General features: G+C 47.4%; 1 protein-coding gene across 11 annotated transcripts in view; it reads left to right on the forward strand.

Annotated features, from left to right (window-relative positions):
- EPB41 (erythrocyte membrane protein band 4.1) overlaps nucleotides 1–14,176 on the forward strand; it is a 76,187-nt gene that overhangs the window by 15,518 nt on the left and 46,493 nt on the right. For all 11 annotated transcript variants that reach the window (XM_058040419.1, XM_058040420.1, XM_058040429.1 and 8 more), the window contains exons 2-3: nucleotides 9,485–9,944; nucleotides 12,581–12,811. In XM_058040419.1, the coding sequence (XP_057896402.1) occupies nucleotides 9,492–9,944; nucleotides 12,581–12,811 (684 nt within the window). In that variant the 5' untranslated portion in view covers nucleotides 9,485–9,491. The remainder of the gene's footprint in view (nucleotides 1–9,484; nucleotides 9,945–12,580; nucleotides 12,812–14,176) is intronic.

The following is a 14,176-nucleotide window of genomic DNA, read 5'->3' on the forward strand; positions in this document are numbered from 1 at the left end:
GCCTTGCTAAGAGGAGAATGACTTTATTATGGGATGGGGACTGCCAGCAAGGATGTCTCATTAATCCCAGCACTGATATCCCATTGTTTTTTTAACTCAGGGTGGGCATTGCCTGCCCTGTGGTGCAGGATCCCTGAAGGGATACTGGAGAACATCCTCTGTGTGGGAGATGTTACAAACCCTGCTGTGATTTTCCAGGAACCATCTTCTCCTTTGTTGCCTGGCTTGTGGAGCCATTCCAGGGTCAAGGGTGACTTTGTGGTCACTGAGCATCACGAGCATAAAGCTGGGAGGAAAACCATCCCTATGGGGGTGATGTGAAGTGTCCGAGCATGTTCCTGGGACATGCAGTGCTCTTCTGATGCTGCATTCATTGAGGCAACATCCTTCTGGCTCCAGGGTGGCACTGGAGCTAGTCCCAGTCAGAGTCAGTACCTTGAGGCTTTGCAAACAGCTTCTGATTCCTGGCTCTGTGTTTGGGGGAACAGCTCAGTGACTGATTGTTTGCCAGTTGCCTGTGGACCTGGTCTGTTGGGAACGTGGTTACACCCAGGGTTTGGATCTTTGCCTGCTCTTCTTGGGCATAGAGAGGAGCCTGCAGATGTGCATTAGGATCGTCCCCATGTGTTTTTCCCCTGGGAGTGGTGCAGAGTTTAACTATCACCTGCAATGTTTTTTAAAAAAGGAGAAAAAAAAAAAAAAAGAGGGCAGCTTTCTGGAGGAGGTGTCTCCGTGTGTCCTCACCTCCCTCCTGTGCATGGTGCCTACAGAAGATATGTTGCTGTTCCCAGTCTTAAGGCAAGGTCAGCAGCATCCCAGTTTGCATTCCTCATTGCTACGTGCCTTGGGGAGCTGCAGTCAGCTTGGAGTGGGCTTTTGCTGCTGCTTTTGATGGGGGACCTCAATTAGCTCTTAGTGAGCTCTGAAACCAAGCTTCCTGACCTTGTGAGTTTTCAAGTTGCTGAAGGTTGGGTTCTTTCTGTGATACTGGGAGTTTACAGCTCGAGGTTTGTGTTGGGAATGGATTTCTTCTCATTCTCTGTGCTGTTGCATGTGATACTGGGCCCTGAAAGAAGAGGAGACTTCAGGAAAGGGTGAACCTTCCTGAAACAAAGCCTTCCCCCAGCTCAGGAGCAGCACAGGCTGCTGCGTGCTGGTACCTGTGGTGTTTGTACCCACCCAGCAAAACGCAGCTTCACGAGCCCCCTGCTCACTGACTCATTCCCTTGGGCTCCTTGGAGCTTTTGCTGTCCCAATTGTGTCTCCATACCTGGCATCCGTGTCTGTGCTGGATCTGGCTTGTTCTATGCTGGTGGATGCTGAGGAGATCTCCAGCTTCTTCATCCCGTGTTGCTCTGCAGGTGTAAGTGGCTGGGGCTTGGCCAGAAAACTAAGAATTGAGGAGTTTAGTAAATAATCTGCAGCTGGCCAGTGCCTTCCTGCACTCCTAGGTAAGGGTCATTAATCTTTAAAAGTGCAATGTTCAGGCTGATAATTACTGTAATGGTAATTTTAGTTACCTTGCAGCCCTTGTTTCACTGCTCGATGAGTAGCAGTGAGCATGTGAGAGCAAACCAGGTAAATCAACTCAGCCTGGCAGCTGGTACAACTTCTTAAAACTCATTAAAACAGCAGAAAACCACATTGCTGCATGCCTGGGCGGACCCAGGCACCGCTGGGTTAGGCACCATGTCCTGGGAGTTTCTTTCACTGCAGGCTCTTGTGGGGGAGAATGATGTTTCCTCTGCATTCAGTATGTTTGGAGTGTTGCTGTAAGAAGAAGAGATCTTGAAATCAGCTTAGAGTAGTGTAGTGACTAACTTAAGTGTCCTTAACAAGCTGAGGGAGTTGTGGGTATTTGGAGTTGAGAAGAGAAAGCTCCAAGGAGACCTTAGAGCCCCTTCCAGTGCCTAAAAGGGCTTATAAAACAGAGGGAGATTGACTTTTTTACACAGGCAGATAGTAAGAGAATAAAGAGGAGTGACCTCAGGGCAGGATTAGGTGGGATAGCGGGGAGAAATTCTTTGCTGGGAGGATGGGGATGCCCAGAGAAGCTGTGGCTGCCCCTGGATCCCTGGAAATGTCCAGGGCCAGGCTGGATGGGGCTTGGAGCACTCTGGGATAGTGGAAGCTGTCTCTGCCCATGGCAGGGGGAGTAACAAGGTGATAGGCTTTCGGGTCCCTTCCCACCCAAACCATTCCAGGATTCTGTGATATTTGATGGCAATTTTGAAGCAGTAAGCCCAGCTGAAAGGTGGGGTTGAGGATGTTTTCATCCAGCTGTTTCAGCCAGCTTTCATGTGGGCTCAGCAGAGAACAAGCCGAGTGCTTGTTCTCGCAGCCCTTCCTGTGAGTGGTTCCCTCAGATAGTTCAAATATTGTGCATTTCATGTGTGCTAATAGCATCTGAATAACTTCGTGATCATGGTTATATTTAATGAATTTGGGGCGTTGTACCAGGATGCCGCAGATACATTTGAGGCACTTGGGTGAATGCAAGTTGCATTCACCCGTGAAGTAACAAATGAAGCGCTCAAGTGCAATGTCCCTGGCACGCAGGGGAGGAGCAGCCCATGTGTGTGAACGGGGACAGTACGTGATGGAGCCTGTTGAGCGGTTTTAGCATCAAACATCCTTCTGGCTGTTGGTGCAGCCATGGTTCGTCCTGGCAGGTGTTTGTGTTTGTGTGTGTGTGTGTATCTGTGTGCAGGGGTTGTATTTATCTAGTGAGCAGCTCTTTATCAAAGGAGTGTGCAGGGCCCTCGGGGCTTCTAATTATAGCTTTGGTTTGGAAGCAACCAAAGGGAGAGCAACAAATGCAAAAAAGTGCTTTACTCACGTTCTTAGGAAGCTACGGAAAGAATATGAGCCCTGTTATGTTAAACCTTGAGTGTAAATGAGGCACAGTGTAAGTAAACACATCTGTGTTCAGTCGGGAAAAAAACCACCTTATGAATAATTCATGGAAAAAAATCCTCCTGTTCAGCTGATGGAGAGCTATTGCTTATTTCTGTTGAACTGTTGCTTTAACAAGATGGAATGCTGCTGCGGGGAGAGCCATCGTCACTCGCAGCGGTGGCATTGTCATCTCTGCTGCGCTGTCATCGCCACCGTGGGTGTTCCTTCGGTGCAGAGCCGGGAGTGGCTGTGACAGAGTGACCTGCTGGGATGGAGCCTGTCCTTGCCATCGCCTCCCTGTGATGGAGTGGCTTGCTCATGGTGCCTTTGTAAGCACCGTCCTGCTGCTTTTCTTTGCACAGATTTCTGGCGCCTGCTGGGTGCCCGTGCTCCCTGTTTCCATGGGAGGCTGGTGGAGGGAGCCGCCCCAGGAGGTTATCTGCACCACACAGGGGCTGAGCTGCTCCTAGGGTGGGGATGGGCTTGGATGGATCCCTCCCTCTCCCCGCCAGGTCGGGCAGATACCGGCTTTTTCAGCAAAGGATGGTTTTGGAGTGACTGCTGCCTGCCAGGCTGAGCTGCTGTGTCCTCCAGGAGGATCTGGAGACTTGTTTCTGAAGAAGCAGCCCCGTCAGGCACTGTGTGTTTGACACCAAACCATGTTGTTTCTGCTCTGGCCTCTGCCGCAGAGGGGAAGGGAGCCCCAAGAGTTACTGCTTGCTGCTGAATAGGAAACATCTCTTGTATTTTACTGATGCTTTTCTTAGTCTTCTTAGCCAGCTAGTGCATTGCAATGGGAGGAGGGAGGGCCTATGAGCAGCTTGATTTTGCTGGCAGTCTGGTGCATGTGCCTTCTCCGTGTCTCTGTTCTGGGTCCAACTGCTCCAAGTGAGTTTTCCAGACAGGTTCCACACGGGCAGCCTTTCCAAACCCATTGCTGTAGACAAGGCCCCAGTGACAAGTACATGTTTTCATTTAAATTTCAGCACTTCACCAATGAGCAAAGCCCATGAATTTCCATGTAAAGAATTATGTACCATCCAGGAGGATTTTTGAGGATACGGAGGAGGAGCTTTCAGCTCCCTTTGGTTGTAATGCACTTACTGCTCCATTTAGTCAGGTCATTTTATAAGCCCAGTCTTCAATTTGACATAAATGATTTGCTTTCAGCAGATGGTGAGCTACTATTTTTGCCCTCATTTAAATAGGAAAGCTGTACGATAGCAGGAGATGGGAGAGGGGCACGGTGCTGCTGACATACAGTAGATTACCAGGGCTGGTCTGGTGAGAATTAAATCCAGGCAGCTGTAATGTGCCATCTGTGTTGTGTTGGGTGGTTTATTTTTCCCCCATTCAATGAGGCTCCTGAAGTCTCCTGTTACCCTCCAGGTCAGGCTGAGCAACAGCATCCTTTATGTTCATGATCCAAAGTACCAGTGCAGAAAGATGAGGCATGTTAATTTTAACAGGGTTTATAAAATGTCAGCACTAATTATTCCTCTAATGAAATGTAGTAAATAAATTCTGAAAGGTTCTGAGTCTTTAGATTATTTTAAAGTTGTTTGAATTTCTGTTGAGAGGCTTATTTTATTGCATTTGAATTTCTTGCCTTGTTTGAAATCCCCAAGCAAACAGCTCTCTGCTATGGTCATAGTATCCCAGACTGGTTTGGATTGGTAGAGACCTTAAAGTCCATCACATTCCACTCCCCTGCCATGGCCAGGGACACCTTCCACTAGATGAGGTTGCTTCAAGCTCTATCCAATGATTTCTTTACTGTAGTAAAAATCACATGTAGGATGCATAACACACACACGTGGAGTGAGTCGTGCTGGTGGCAGCTGCAGTTTCCTCCTCTCCCACCCACAGCTTTGTTGCACGTGCACCAGGTCTTGACAAAACGGAATTTTCAGGCTGTGCTCTCTATTTCGAGCAGCATTCTGTGTAGTTTCCCTGGTGAATTATGTGCTTTTCACACACATTATGAAATGGGAAGGAACGCATTTTAAAAAAACTCACCACACTGTTGCTGAAACTATTTGATTTTTGCCTATTTTTAGCAGAAATTTCTGTCTTATCATTATCTCCAGCTCTTGCTGGAGCAGCAGTGTTCAGTGAAGGCACATATTTTTGTGTAGGAAAGTCAAGACAGTTTGTCCCACCCGTTATCTGGTGTTAGGCATCTCTGCAAGACAGTTTGTGTTTCCAAGAACTGAACCTTCCCCATGGACAGTCCTTTTTCTTTCTCTGAAAGACTAAGCCACTGGGAATTAAGTAAGTTATGGCATAAGCCATAAATCATTTTTCCAGGCTTGGAAACAAGGCGAAGTTAGATTTTTCACAGAATCACAGGCTGGTTTGAGTTGGAAGGAACCTTAAAGCCCATGTCATCCCACCCCCTGCCATGGGTAGGAACACCTTCCACTGTCCCAGTGCTCCAAGCCCCATCCAGCCTGGCCTTGGACACTTCCAGGGATCCAGAGGCAGCCACAGCTTCTCTGAGCAGCCTGTGGCAGGGCCTCACCACCCTCACAGGCAGGAATTTCTTCCTGATTTCTAATTAACCCTTCCTTCCTTCAGCATAGATTCAGTTTACTATCACTAAACTTACTGGGTACCTAAACAAAAGAGACTGAAGTAGGCTGATAGGTAGGAGAGGGTGACAGACATATCTAAACTTGCCTGTTTCATTGAGCCTCTGTAACTCATCATGGAACAGCCCAAATGAGCAGCACTGTCATTTCCAAGAAACTCAGGTGTCACCACTTAATGAGAACCTTCCAGAGCACAGACACCATAAGCAAGGGATTTAGTGTTCTCTTGAGGATTGAAGGCTTTCTCAACAGGGAGCTGTTGCAGTGTAAGTCTCTGTGTGTCTGTGCAGCATGGAAAATGAGGATGGTTTGGCTTAGATTGGGGTTGTTTTGTGATGTCTGCAAGAGCAGAACCCATGGAGCCATGAGGGGATGAAACTGAATTTAATCATCATCTAGATAATTAGGGCAGGGAGAATAGGGCTTGGAGCAACCTGGTCTAGTCGAAGGTGTCCCTGCCAGTTCCAAGGGGTTGGAATGAGATGAGCTTAAGGTCCCTTTAACCTAAAGCATTCCATGATTTTGTCATTGAACCATGTATGTTGGGAGCACGGTGAGCAGTGAGCACTTCCGCACCTTTTAAGTCCGTTTTGTTTCAAGGATTTTGATGCAGGAAAGAGGGATGAGTATGTACGAATTACAACATGCCCAGGGAGATATTGTGTGTTCCCTACAGCTGTGCCCTTGGCCAGAGAGAAGGATAAGCACTGAAGTTGAGGGGCTCGAGTATCGGGGGGCTGTAGAGTCTTTGCAGGTAGAGCAGGTTCAGGAGGTGCCCCTGCACTGTTTTGCTTTGACATTTGGTGTTCAGAGTTTCTGATGCCTTTTGAGAGAAGGACTGTGGAGCTCCCTCTTCATCACCAAAGCACTGACATTCTTGAGGAGGTCCAGGTCCACCCCTGGGGGCTTCTCTAGTCCAGATGAGGTGGGATGTTGCTGTGGAAGTATTTAACACCTTTCTCTTCAGGTTGCTTCCAGTTGCCAAAGCCGCCTTATCTGGAGGATATTCTTCAGATTAAAAATCCTTAGATATAAATGCATACTTGTACTCTTTTCTGATGAGACTCTTACTCTGAAATCTCTCTCTGGGATCATACCTGAGTTTTGTTGTAGTTTGCTTATTTCTGTAGTGTTTAACACCTTCTCCACGCCAGACTTGTGAAGAGCCTGCCTTTTACAGGCTGTCTGACATCAAACCTTCAGCCTCTACCAAAGAAAGCCCCTCCAAATGAAGCATTTACAACAATGTGGCAGTTCAGAGCAGAAGGTTAACAGCACTGCTTGTGTGCTCATACAATAGCAGAGCATCTTCCTGCAGCATCCAGGGAGCTCCTGAGGCACCTGCTGGCTCAGCAGAATTGCCTTATGGAATAGCAACGGAACAAAATTTAATTTGAATAAAAACCTGCTTGTGGTTTGGCTGTGGGCAGTGCTTTCTCCAAGGGATGGGTTGAAGAGCAGTGGAGTGGGAGCCTCGGTCTTTGTGTCTGCTTTGCTGTGGGCTGGGTTAGAAACAAAACACTGTTTGGCACCTGACTCCTTGCAGGAAAGGCCCTTTTCTTCTGTGTGTAATCACAGAATCACAGACTGGCTTGGGTTGGAAGGTCTAAAGACCATCTCGTTCCACCCTCTTGCCATGGACAACCTCTCAGTTGTGTTACTTACTTACAAATCTCTTTGCTTTTGATAATGAATGTAGGGGAAATAATTTCTAAGCATAAAACTTCCAAGGGAGGGAGCCAGCCAGGAGTCCACACGTTGCAGCAGTGCACTTGGGTCTTGCAGCAAGGTGTTTGCTGTACCCAGTGAGTTATTGGTGCTGGCTGCTATGAAGTGTTTATTGAGAAAAATAGGGCTCCTTCTCTGCATCCCCAGCGCTGCCAAGGGGATCTAGCTGAGCTGCAGCGTGGTTCTCGGGGGAGGGAGGAAAGACAAGGAGATGTTTGCTCATTGCCAGCCAGACCCACCTTCCTGCACCAGGAAAGGTCCCTGACTGCAGCTTTGAAATGTAAACAAGCCAACAAATCTTGTTCCAAGTTCTTGGTGTTTAAAGAGAGAAAAGTACATCCAGAGGAAGTGTTCCTTTGTGGACTGTCCCTGGGGCTTCCTGCAGCCGGTAAGAGCTGCTCCTCAGCTGTGCCCTCCCCACCGACATCATCTCTAAAGCTTTGGTTCTGCCTTTTTGGTTTGAAGAGCAGCTCATCCAATGTTGTGCATTTTGATAACGATTCGTACAAATGTATTTATTCAAAACAAACACAGTGGGAAGCAACAACAAAGCAGGCTGCTGCAACAGCTGGTGCCTGAGGGAGCTGGCTGCTGGTGTGTGATTGTGATGGGCCGGGCTTGCAGAACATGCCTTTAATTCGGTGTGTACTGGGGCATTGGGAGCTTTGCCCTTGGTGTTGGCATAGTGGGTTTGGGGTGATGGGTGTTTGGCTGAACAGATGGGTCCTTGGGCTCTTCACTGCCTTGTGGCATCTCCAGGAGTTCTTAGAGAGCTGACCAGAGCAGAAATTGGCTGTGTGGTGGCTGGAGTTCTCTGCAGTAGGAGCCATGGGTTGCTAACGGGGCCTGCAGCATCTGTGGCAAGGGATTGCAGGAGGAAAGGGAGCAGAAGTAAGAGCTGTAGGGACAAGTCACACATATGCTGCCATTTGCAAAGCGATCGCAAACACATCTGGGCACATCTGGGTTCAGGCACCCTCTCTGCCTTGTAGCAGTTTCTTCAGTGCAGGTTGGAAGCTGCTGTTTCAGTGGCCTCTGCCACTCCATTGGGTTTGGAAATAGCCAGAGCAGCTCACAGGGGGAGACTGTGAGTGGAGAGTAGTTCTGTCTAATGCTTCTGCAGGAGACCATGCTAAAATGAGCCCTGCGGCTCGTCCGCAAGGCTGGCTTGGGGCTGAGTCCAAGTGGAAAAACCCAACAAAAACCCCAGACCAAACCCTGAACCTCAGGAACTTTGTGTTGCTGCAGAAACAAATTCAGGGAAGGTCTGTGATGCTGTGCTGATTTTACCATGGTGTTAGAAATAATATGAAATGTTTGCATTAAATGCAAGGGGAAAGTCCTTTGAAGAGCTGGAAGGGCTTTTCTTCTTCAAGTGCTCTGGTTCTTTTAGCAATCAGGATGAGTTAAATTGAAGTTGATGAATGCAGTAATACATAGGAGGATGTCATCTTGAAATGTTTCTTAATTTTAAGTGTGTATTTTGAGCAAATATTTATACACTGAGGCTCGGTCTGAGGGATTGAGGCTTATTGGATTATATGCTGTTTGCTCAGTGTAAGCAGCAACAATTTATTGCTGCAGATACATGTGATATGGTGTGCAAAGATTAGTTCTATCCCCTCTAAAGCATGATTATTTTGGGTCTTCTTTATACCTTAAATAGATACTCTTCTCATGTGATTTCCATCTTTTTGTGTCAACAGCCTAAACAGGCTAAAGTTGAAATAAACATTGCTTCAGCTTAATGGCACAAGCTCTGAGGAAATCTGCTCTCCATTGTAGATGTTGTTTGGAAACCTTTTCATTTGACATTTTTCCAGTGCACAGTACAAATATCCTATGAATCCCGAAGTCTACTGGGCTCCACTGGATTTGTCTGGTACAGAACAATGTAATTGCTCAACACTGATAGGTCCTGTTCCCAGCAGTGTGGCTTGGTGTGTTTTAGATCATAGAATCCTAGAATGGTTTAGGTTGGAAGGGACCTTAAAGACTGTCTTCAAAGCAAACTATAGCAAAAGGAATGACTTTACTTTTGCTGACTTAGTAGGCTGGAGTCAGCCTGGGTTTCATCCCCTCACAGGCCATTCGCTTCAGAGTTGGACTAGATGATCCCTGTGTGTCCCTTCCACTCTGGTTCTGTGACAGGCTGGTGGGGCTAGTGAACATGGCATGTCTGTGCTCATGGTTGGTTTGAATAGCTCAGTCAAACATGGGGAGTGGAAACCTCTTGATTGAGCCCTTTTGCTTCTCTCACACAGCATCATCATGACAACAGAAAAGAGCCCAGCAGCTGACGCTGACAGCTCAGAGCAGCAGCAAGCCAAGGAGGAGGAAGGTGCTGCTGAAACACAGAAGCAAGAGGCTTCCCTGGAGGAAGGGGCTCAGCCAACACCAGAGAGGCAGCCCCAGAGGCAGAAGGCCTCCAACGGAGAAACCCCCACGCACGAGGAGCAGGGCAAGAAAGAACGTCGCGCCTCCGAGGGCCGAGGTCTCTCCCGCCTCTTTTCCTCCTTCCTCAGGAGGCCCAAGTCTCAGGTATCCGAAGAGGACAAGGACACTGATGCTCCTAAAGAGGCAGGAGGTGACCAGAAAGATGCAGGATTAGGAGCCAGCCCTGATGAAGATATCTTGGTGAAAGCCCCGATTGCAGCTCCTGAGCCCGAGCTCAAAACTGACCCATCGCTGGATCTCCATTCCTTGAGCAGTGCAGAAACACAGGTAAAACAGCCCATTCCATGGGACATGCTCCCTGCTGCTTTAAAATGTGTCTTTGTAGCCAGAACTATAACAACTTCATATCCCAGGCTGGTGAGCTTGACCACAAAAGGTCATAGGATGCCAAAAAGGCTCTTGTTAGCTCCCTGTGTTTCATTGTGTACTTCCCACTCTTGCGTCCCTGCATCAGACCTGCAAAGTACCTGTTCTAGGAATTAGGGTGATGCTCCACAGCATAATTTAAAATGCCCTGTGCTGAATCATTGCTCTGATGAGGCTTAGGATGTCACATCAGAACACAGAGGGTTCACATTCATTGAGTCCAAACCCAGGGTTGATCGTCAGGTTGATATCCTTGGTGTGAGCAGCATCAGGGCAGGTCAGTGGCCCAAGGTGGACATTGCAGGAGTATTTGGATTTGGGAACAGGTTTCTTCAACTTCAGGGAGCCCAGGCATGGCATTTTAGGACTTGGTCATCTGCTTGGTCCGGGCTAGTGCTGAGCCTGCCAAATATAAATATTTTCTGCTTATGCATCATGTAGACAGGGATTTCTGCATGGCACATGCACTGATCCCAGCTCCTGGGATGTGTCTGATGTCTGCTCTTTCCAGCCAGGGTCATTTTTCATGCAAAATTTAAAGTTTAAAAATCTTAAGCAGAAATTGAGGCAGAGACACCCCCAGGGAACATTCACTGAGCAGTGGCTGGTTATTGATTTGGGGGAGCTGGGTGCCCTCTCTTCTTCTTGGGTAGTTACAGCTCTACTATTACTTGAGGCTGAAGTGGAAAAAGGTGGGTATTCCTTATCCTCAGCTGGAAATTTCTTACATCCCAACCAACCTGTATATATTGCTGGAGCCAGACAGGGTGAAATCTAGATTTCTTACCCACTGCCTTAAGTTCACAGTCACTCCAGACAACCACAAATGCTCGGTTTTGGAGCAATACTTTATGAATTCAAGCATTGCCAGTAGGCAATAATTGTAAATCCACCTCCTTAAAATTACAGTGTTTTAGAGAGGGTAGTAGGTAACAAACAGCTTTTGCTTTCTTTTCCGAAATTTCTGAGTCTGTGAAGACCATGGGAAGATCTCTGCTCATGTTTTATTCCTCTGAGGGTTGGGATTAGCAGGATGGGGAATGGGGAAGAGGTGGAGATCTTCAGGCAATTTCAGCCCAGAAAACTGTATTTTCAAGAGGAACTTGTTCTTGGAAGTGTTTAAGGCCAGGCTGCATGGATCTTGGAGCAACATGGTCTAGTGGAAGGTGAGATGAGCTTTAAGATCCCTTCCAACCCAAACCATTCTGGTTTTTTTTAATGCATTATTTCTTTCTCTATTTATCTCTGATTTGCTGGTCCTGAGCCCATGTGAATTTGCACCTCAGCCTTTCTTCATGGGTCATTCATTTTAGACGACACGTTTGTGTCTTTTTTAGTTCTTATTTTAGATGACTGTCAGTGCCTTTCTGAACTGTGACACTCGGCAGATATTTCTGCTGTGAAAGCATTTGCGAGGTGCTGCAGTTTGATAAATGCTGACCGACAGGCATTAGGAGCTTTGACTGATTCCCTGCTCCCAATTGTCCCAGTTCTGCTGGAACAGAAGTCAGCAGCTTGTGGACATTATTTAGTTTTTTAAATACCTCTCTGCACTTGTGCCTGGGTGTGATTTCATGAGATGTGATGGGCTGAACAGACAAGGTTTTGCTCTTCCTCTGCTGCAGCTCTTTGCTCCTGCTGCATTCAGCCCCTTCCAGCATCGTCACAGCCTGCTGTGAACTTGTTTAACCTGCTGAAGTGGCAGAGGAAAAAAAAAACCAACAGCTTCCTTCCTCCTCCTGTCCCCAAACTGCATCTCTTTCTGCTATTTGAGTGGAGTAAACTGGCTTGCAAAGTGCTTCCCTAGGCAAAAGGGATGGTGGTGTGGAGGCTGCCTTCCCTTTTTGGTGGCAGAGAGCTGCTCCAATGGCCATGAAGCCTCAGCCCTGACCCTCCTTTTAATGCCGCTGCTACCATAAAATCCCACAATGATTTGGGTTGGAAGGGACCTTAAAGGCCATGTCATCCCACCCCCTGCCATTGGCAGGGACACCTTCCACTGTCCCATGGTGCTCCAAGCCCTGTCCAGCCTGGCCTTGGACATTTCCAGGGATCCAGAGGCAGCCACAGCTGCTCTGGGAAGCCTGTGGCAGGGCCTCACCACCCTCATGGGAAGAACTTCTTCCCAATATCCCATCTAGCCTCTGTCAGTTTAAAACAATTCCCCCTTGCCATGCCAAGGGCCAGTGCCCTGGAACAACAGCTTTGCCAGTGGGAGTGCTGGGGGTCCTGCCTTCTCAGTCCAGAAGGTGCTGTCACTAACACCATGAATGCATGATGTAATCTGCCCTGATTTCTCTAATCAACCCTTACTTCTTTTTTATTACATCATTTACAGAATGAAAACTTGAAAAGTATGTGGAAGAGTCTTAAAAATTAATACCATTCACTTGGTCACCCCAGTTGCTGCTCCTGATACTGGGTTACAGGTTGAAGTGGGATAATGAATTCTGACTGAGATCCCAGCCCTGTAGTGCTTGTTCCATGTGATGCTTTGTTTGTTTCCTTGTTTGACACCTCTAAATTGGGGGTTTCAGCCTGCTCAAGAAGAGAGGAGGGACGACCAGGAGCCTTTGGGAAGAGACCTGGAGGACAGGGAAGAAGGAGAAGCAAAGCAAGAGGGTGCCAAGCCAGAACTGAAGCCAGAGTCTCTGGAGACTAAAGCAGACAAGGATTTGAAAGCTGCCCCAAAAGTAGTGAAAAGACACAGGAACATGTACTGCAAAGTTGTCTTGCTGGATGACACCATTTTTGAGTGTTCTGTGGATGTAAGTACTTTGGGGGTTTGGTTCTGCTTCTCCTCTCTTCCCTCTCCCTTCTGCTTCTCTTGAAAAATCACCACAAACACAATTTAATAGGAGCCTAATGTGCTGCTAGGGAATTACATGACAGGTTTTACTGCAGAACAAGCCTGCTCTAAGCTATAACAACTTATTTAGTGTGTTATAAAAACCTCTGGGTACTAGGAATCTTTATTTTATTGTTCTACAATTCCAGGGTGCCTTACTTTATAAAGGTGGGGTGAAGTTAAAAAAAGAAACAAACCCAAACTTTATATTACTTGCTGTTCATGATCACTCTTATTTGTATCCCAGGCTAGAGTTTAGGTTTTTGGGGTATGTTGCAATTGTCGAAATAACTTTGGCCTCCTTGGCTTTGAATAAAATGGGTTGTATAAACTTGATTTGTGCTTTTCTAGTCCCCCAAGGTACCTTTACCTCTCAGGCTGCTGGTTCACTTAGCTCCTGGTGTTTGGATGTAAAGAAAAACACTCTGTGTTTAGCCTGCTGTTGAATTTATTTCCAGTAAACAATTTAAAATTATGTTGACTTAGAGCACTGCAACCCTCTTCATTTAAGAGCTTTTTTCCTCCGTTATTTTGTGTGTTCTCTCACAGGGCTGTGGTGCTGTCAGTGCAATAAAAAGCGAGCAGAAATCCCTATTTTAGTATCAAAGTGCTTGTCTGGAATATTAAGAATCTGGTACTTACCATTGGAACATACTTCCACCAGCTTGTTTTCCCTCAGTCCTGCTGGTAAATGGGCCAGGAGTGGGCACAGGGCTCCTCGTGGGAACTGTCACCTTGGGTGATCCTGGGCAAGTAGGTCAGTGCCGAGTGTTTGTGTAATGGTGGCGCTGCTGGTGCTGCCTGGGATCAGCTCAGAGCATCACTGCCCCCAGCACCTTCCCCTTGCCCAGGGAGGCCGTGTGCAGCCCCAAGAAATCTCCTCCCCAAGTCCCAGTGACAGCTTGCTGTGGCTTTGTGCTGTTGTTTGCTGCAGCAATGCCTGTGGATACCGTCATGGACGCTGTTGGAGGGAGAGCCAGGGAGAGCCTGACGTAAGCAGGACATGAGAAATGATTCTCTGTGGGTCCAGGGTCAGTGAGACTCTTAACTTGAGAAGCATCCTTGGCTTTAGTGCCACTGTAATTCTGCTCTGGCGCTTTGAGAATTTATTAAGATTTAATTGGGAAGGAATTGCGAAGGTGTAGGCAAAAGAGCAGCACAAATGCCTTTATCCAAGGAGAATTAGTGTTTTCAGGCATCCTTTTCGACTGACAGCCCTGGAAGCTTTTTCATTTCTATATCAGTGCCAATTCGTTGAGAAATACCCAAGCTAACACATACATTA

Source organism: Melospiza georgiana, chromosome 24, assembly GCF_028018845.1.
Source record: "Melospiza georgiana isolate bMelGeo1 chromosome 24, bMelGeo1.pri, whole genome shotgun sequence".
In the NCBI taxonomy this organism is placed as follows: domain Eukaryota; kingdom Metazoa; phylum Chordata; class Aves; order Passeriformes; family Passerellidae; genus Melospiza; species Melospiza georgiana.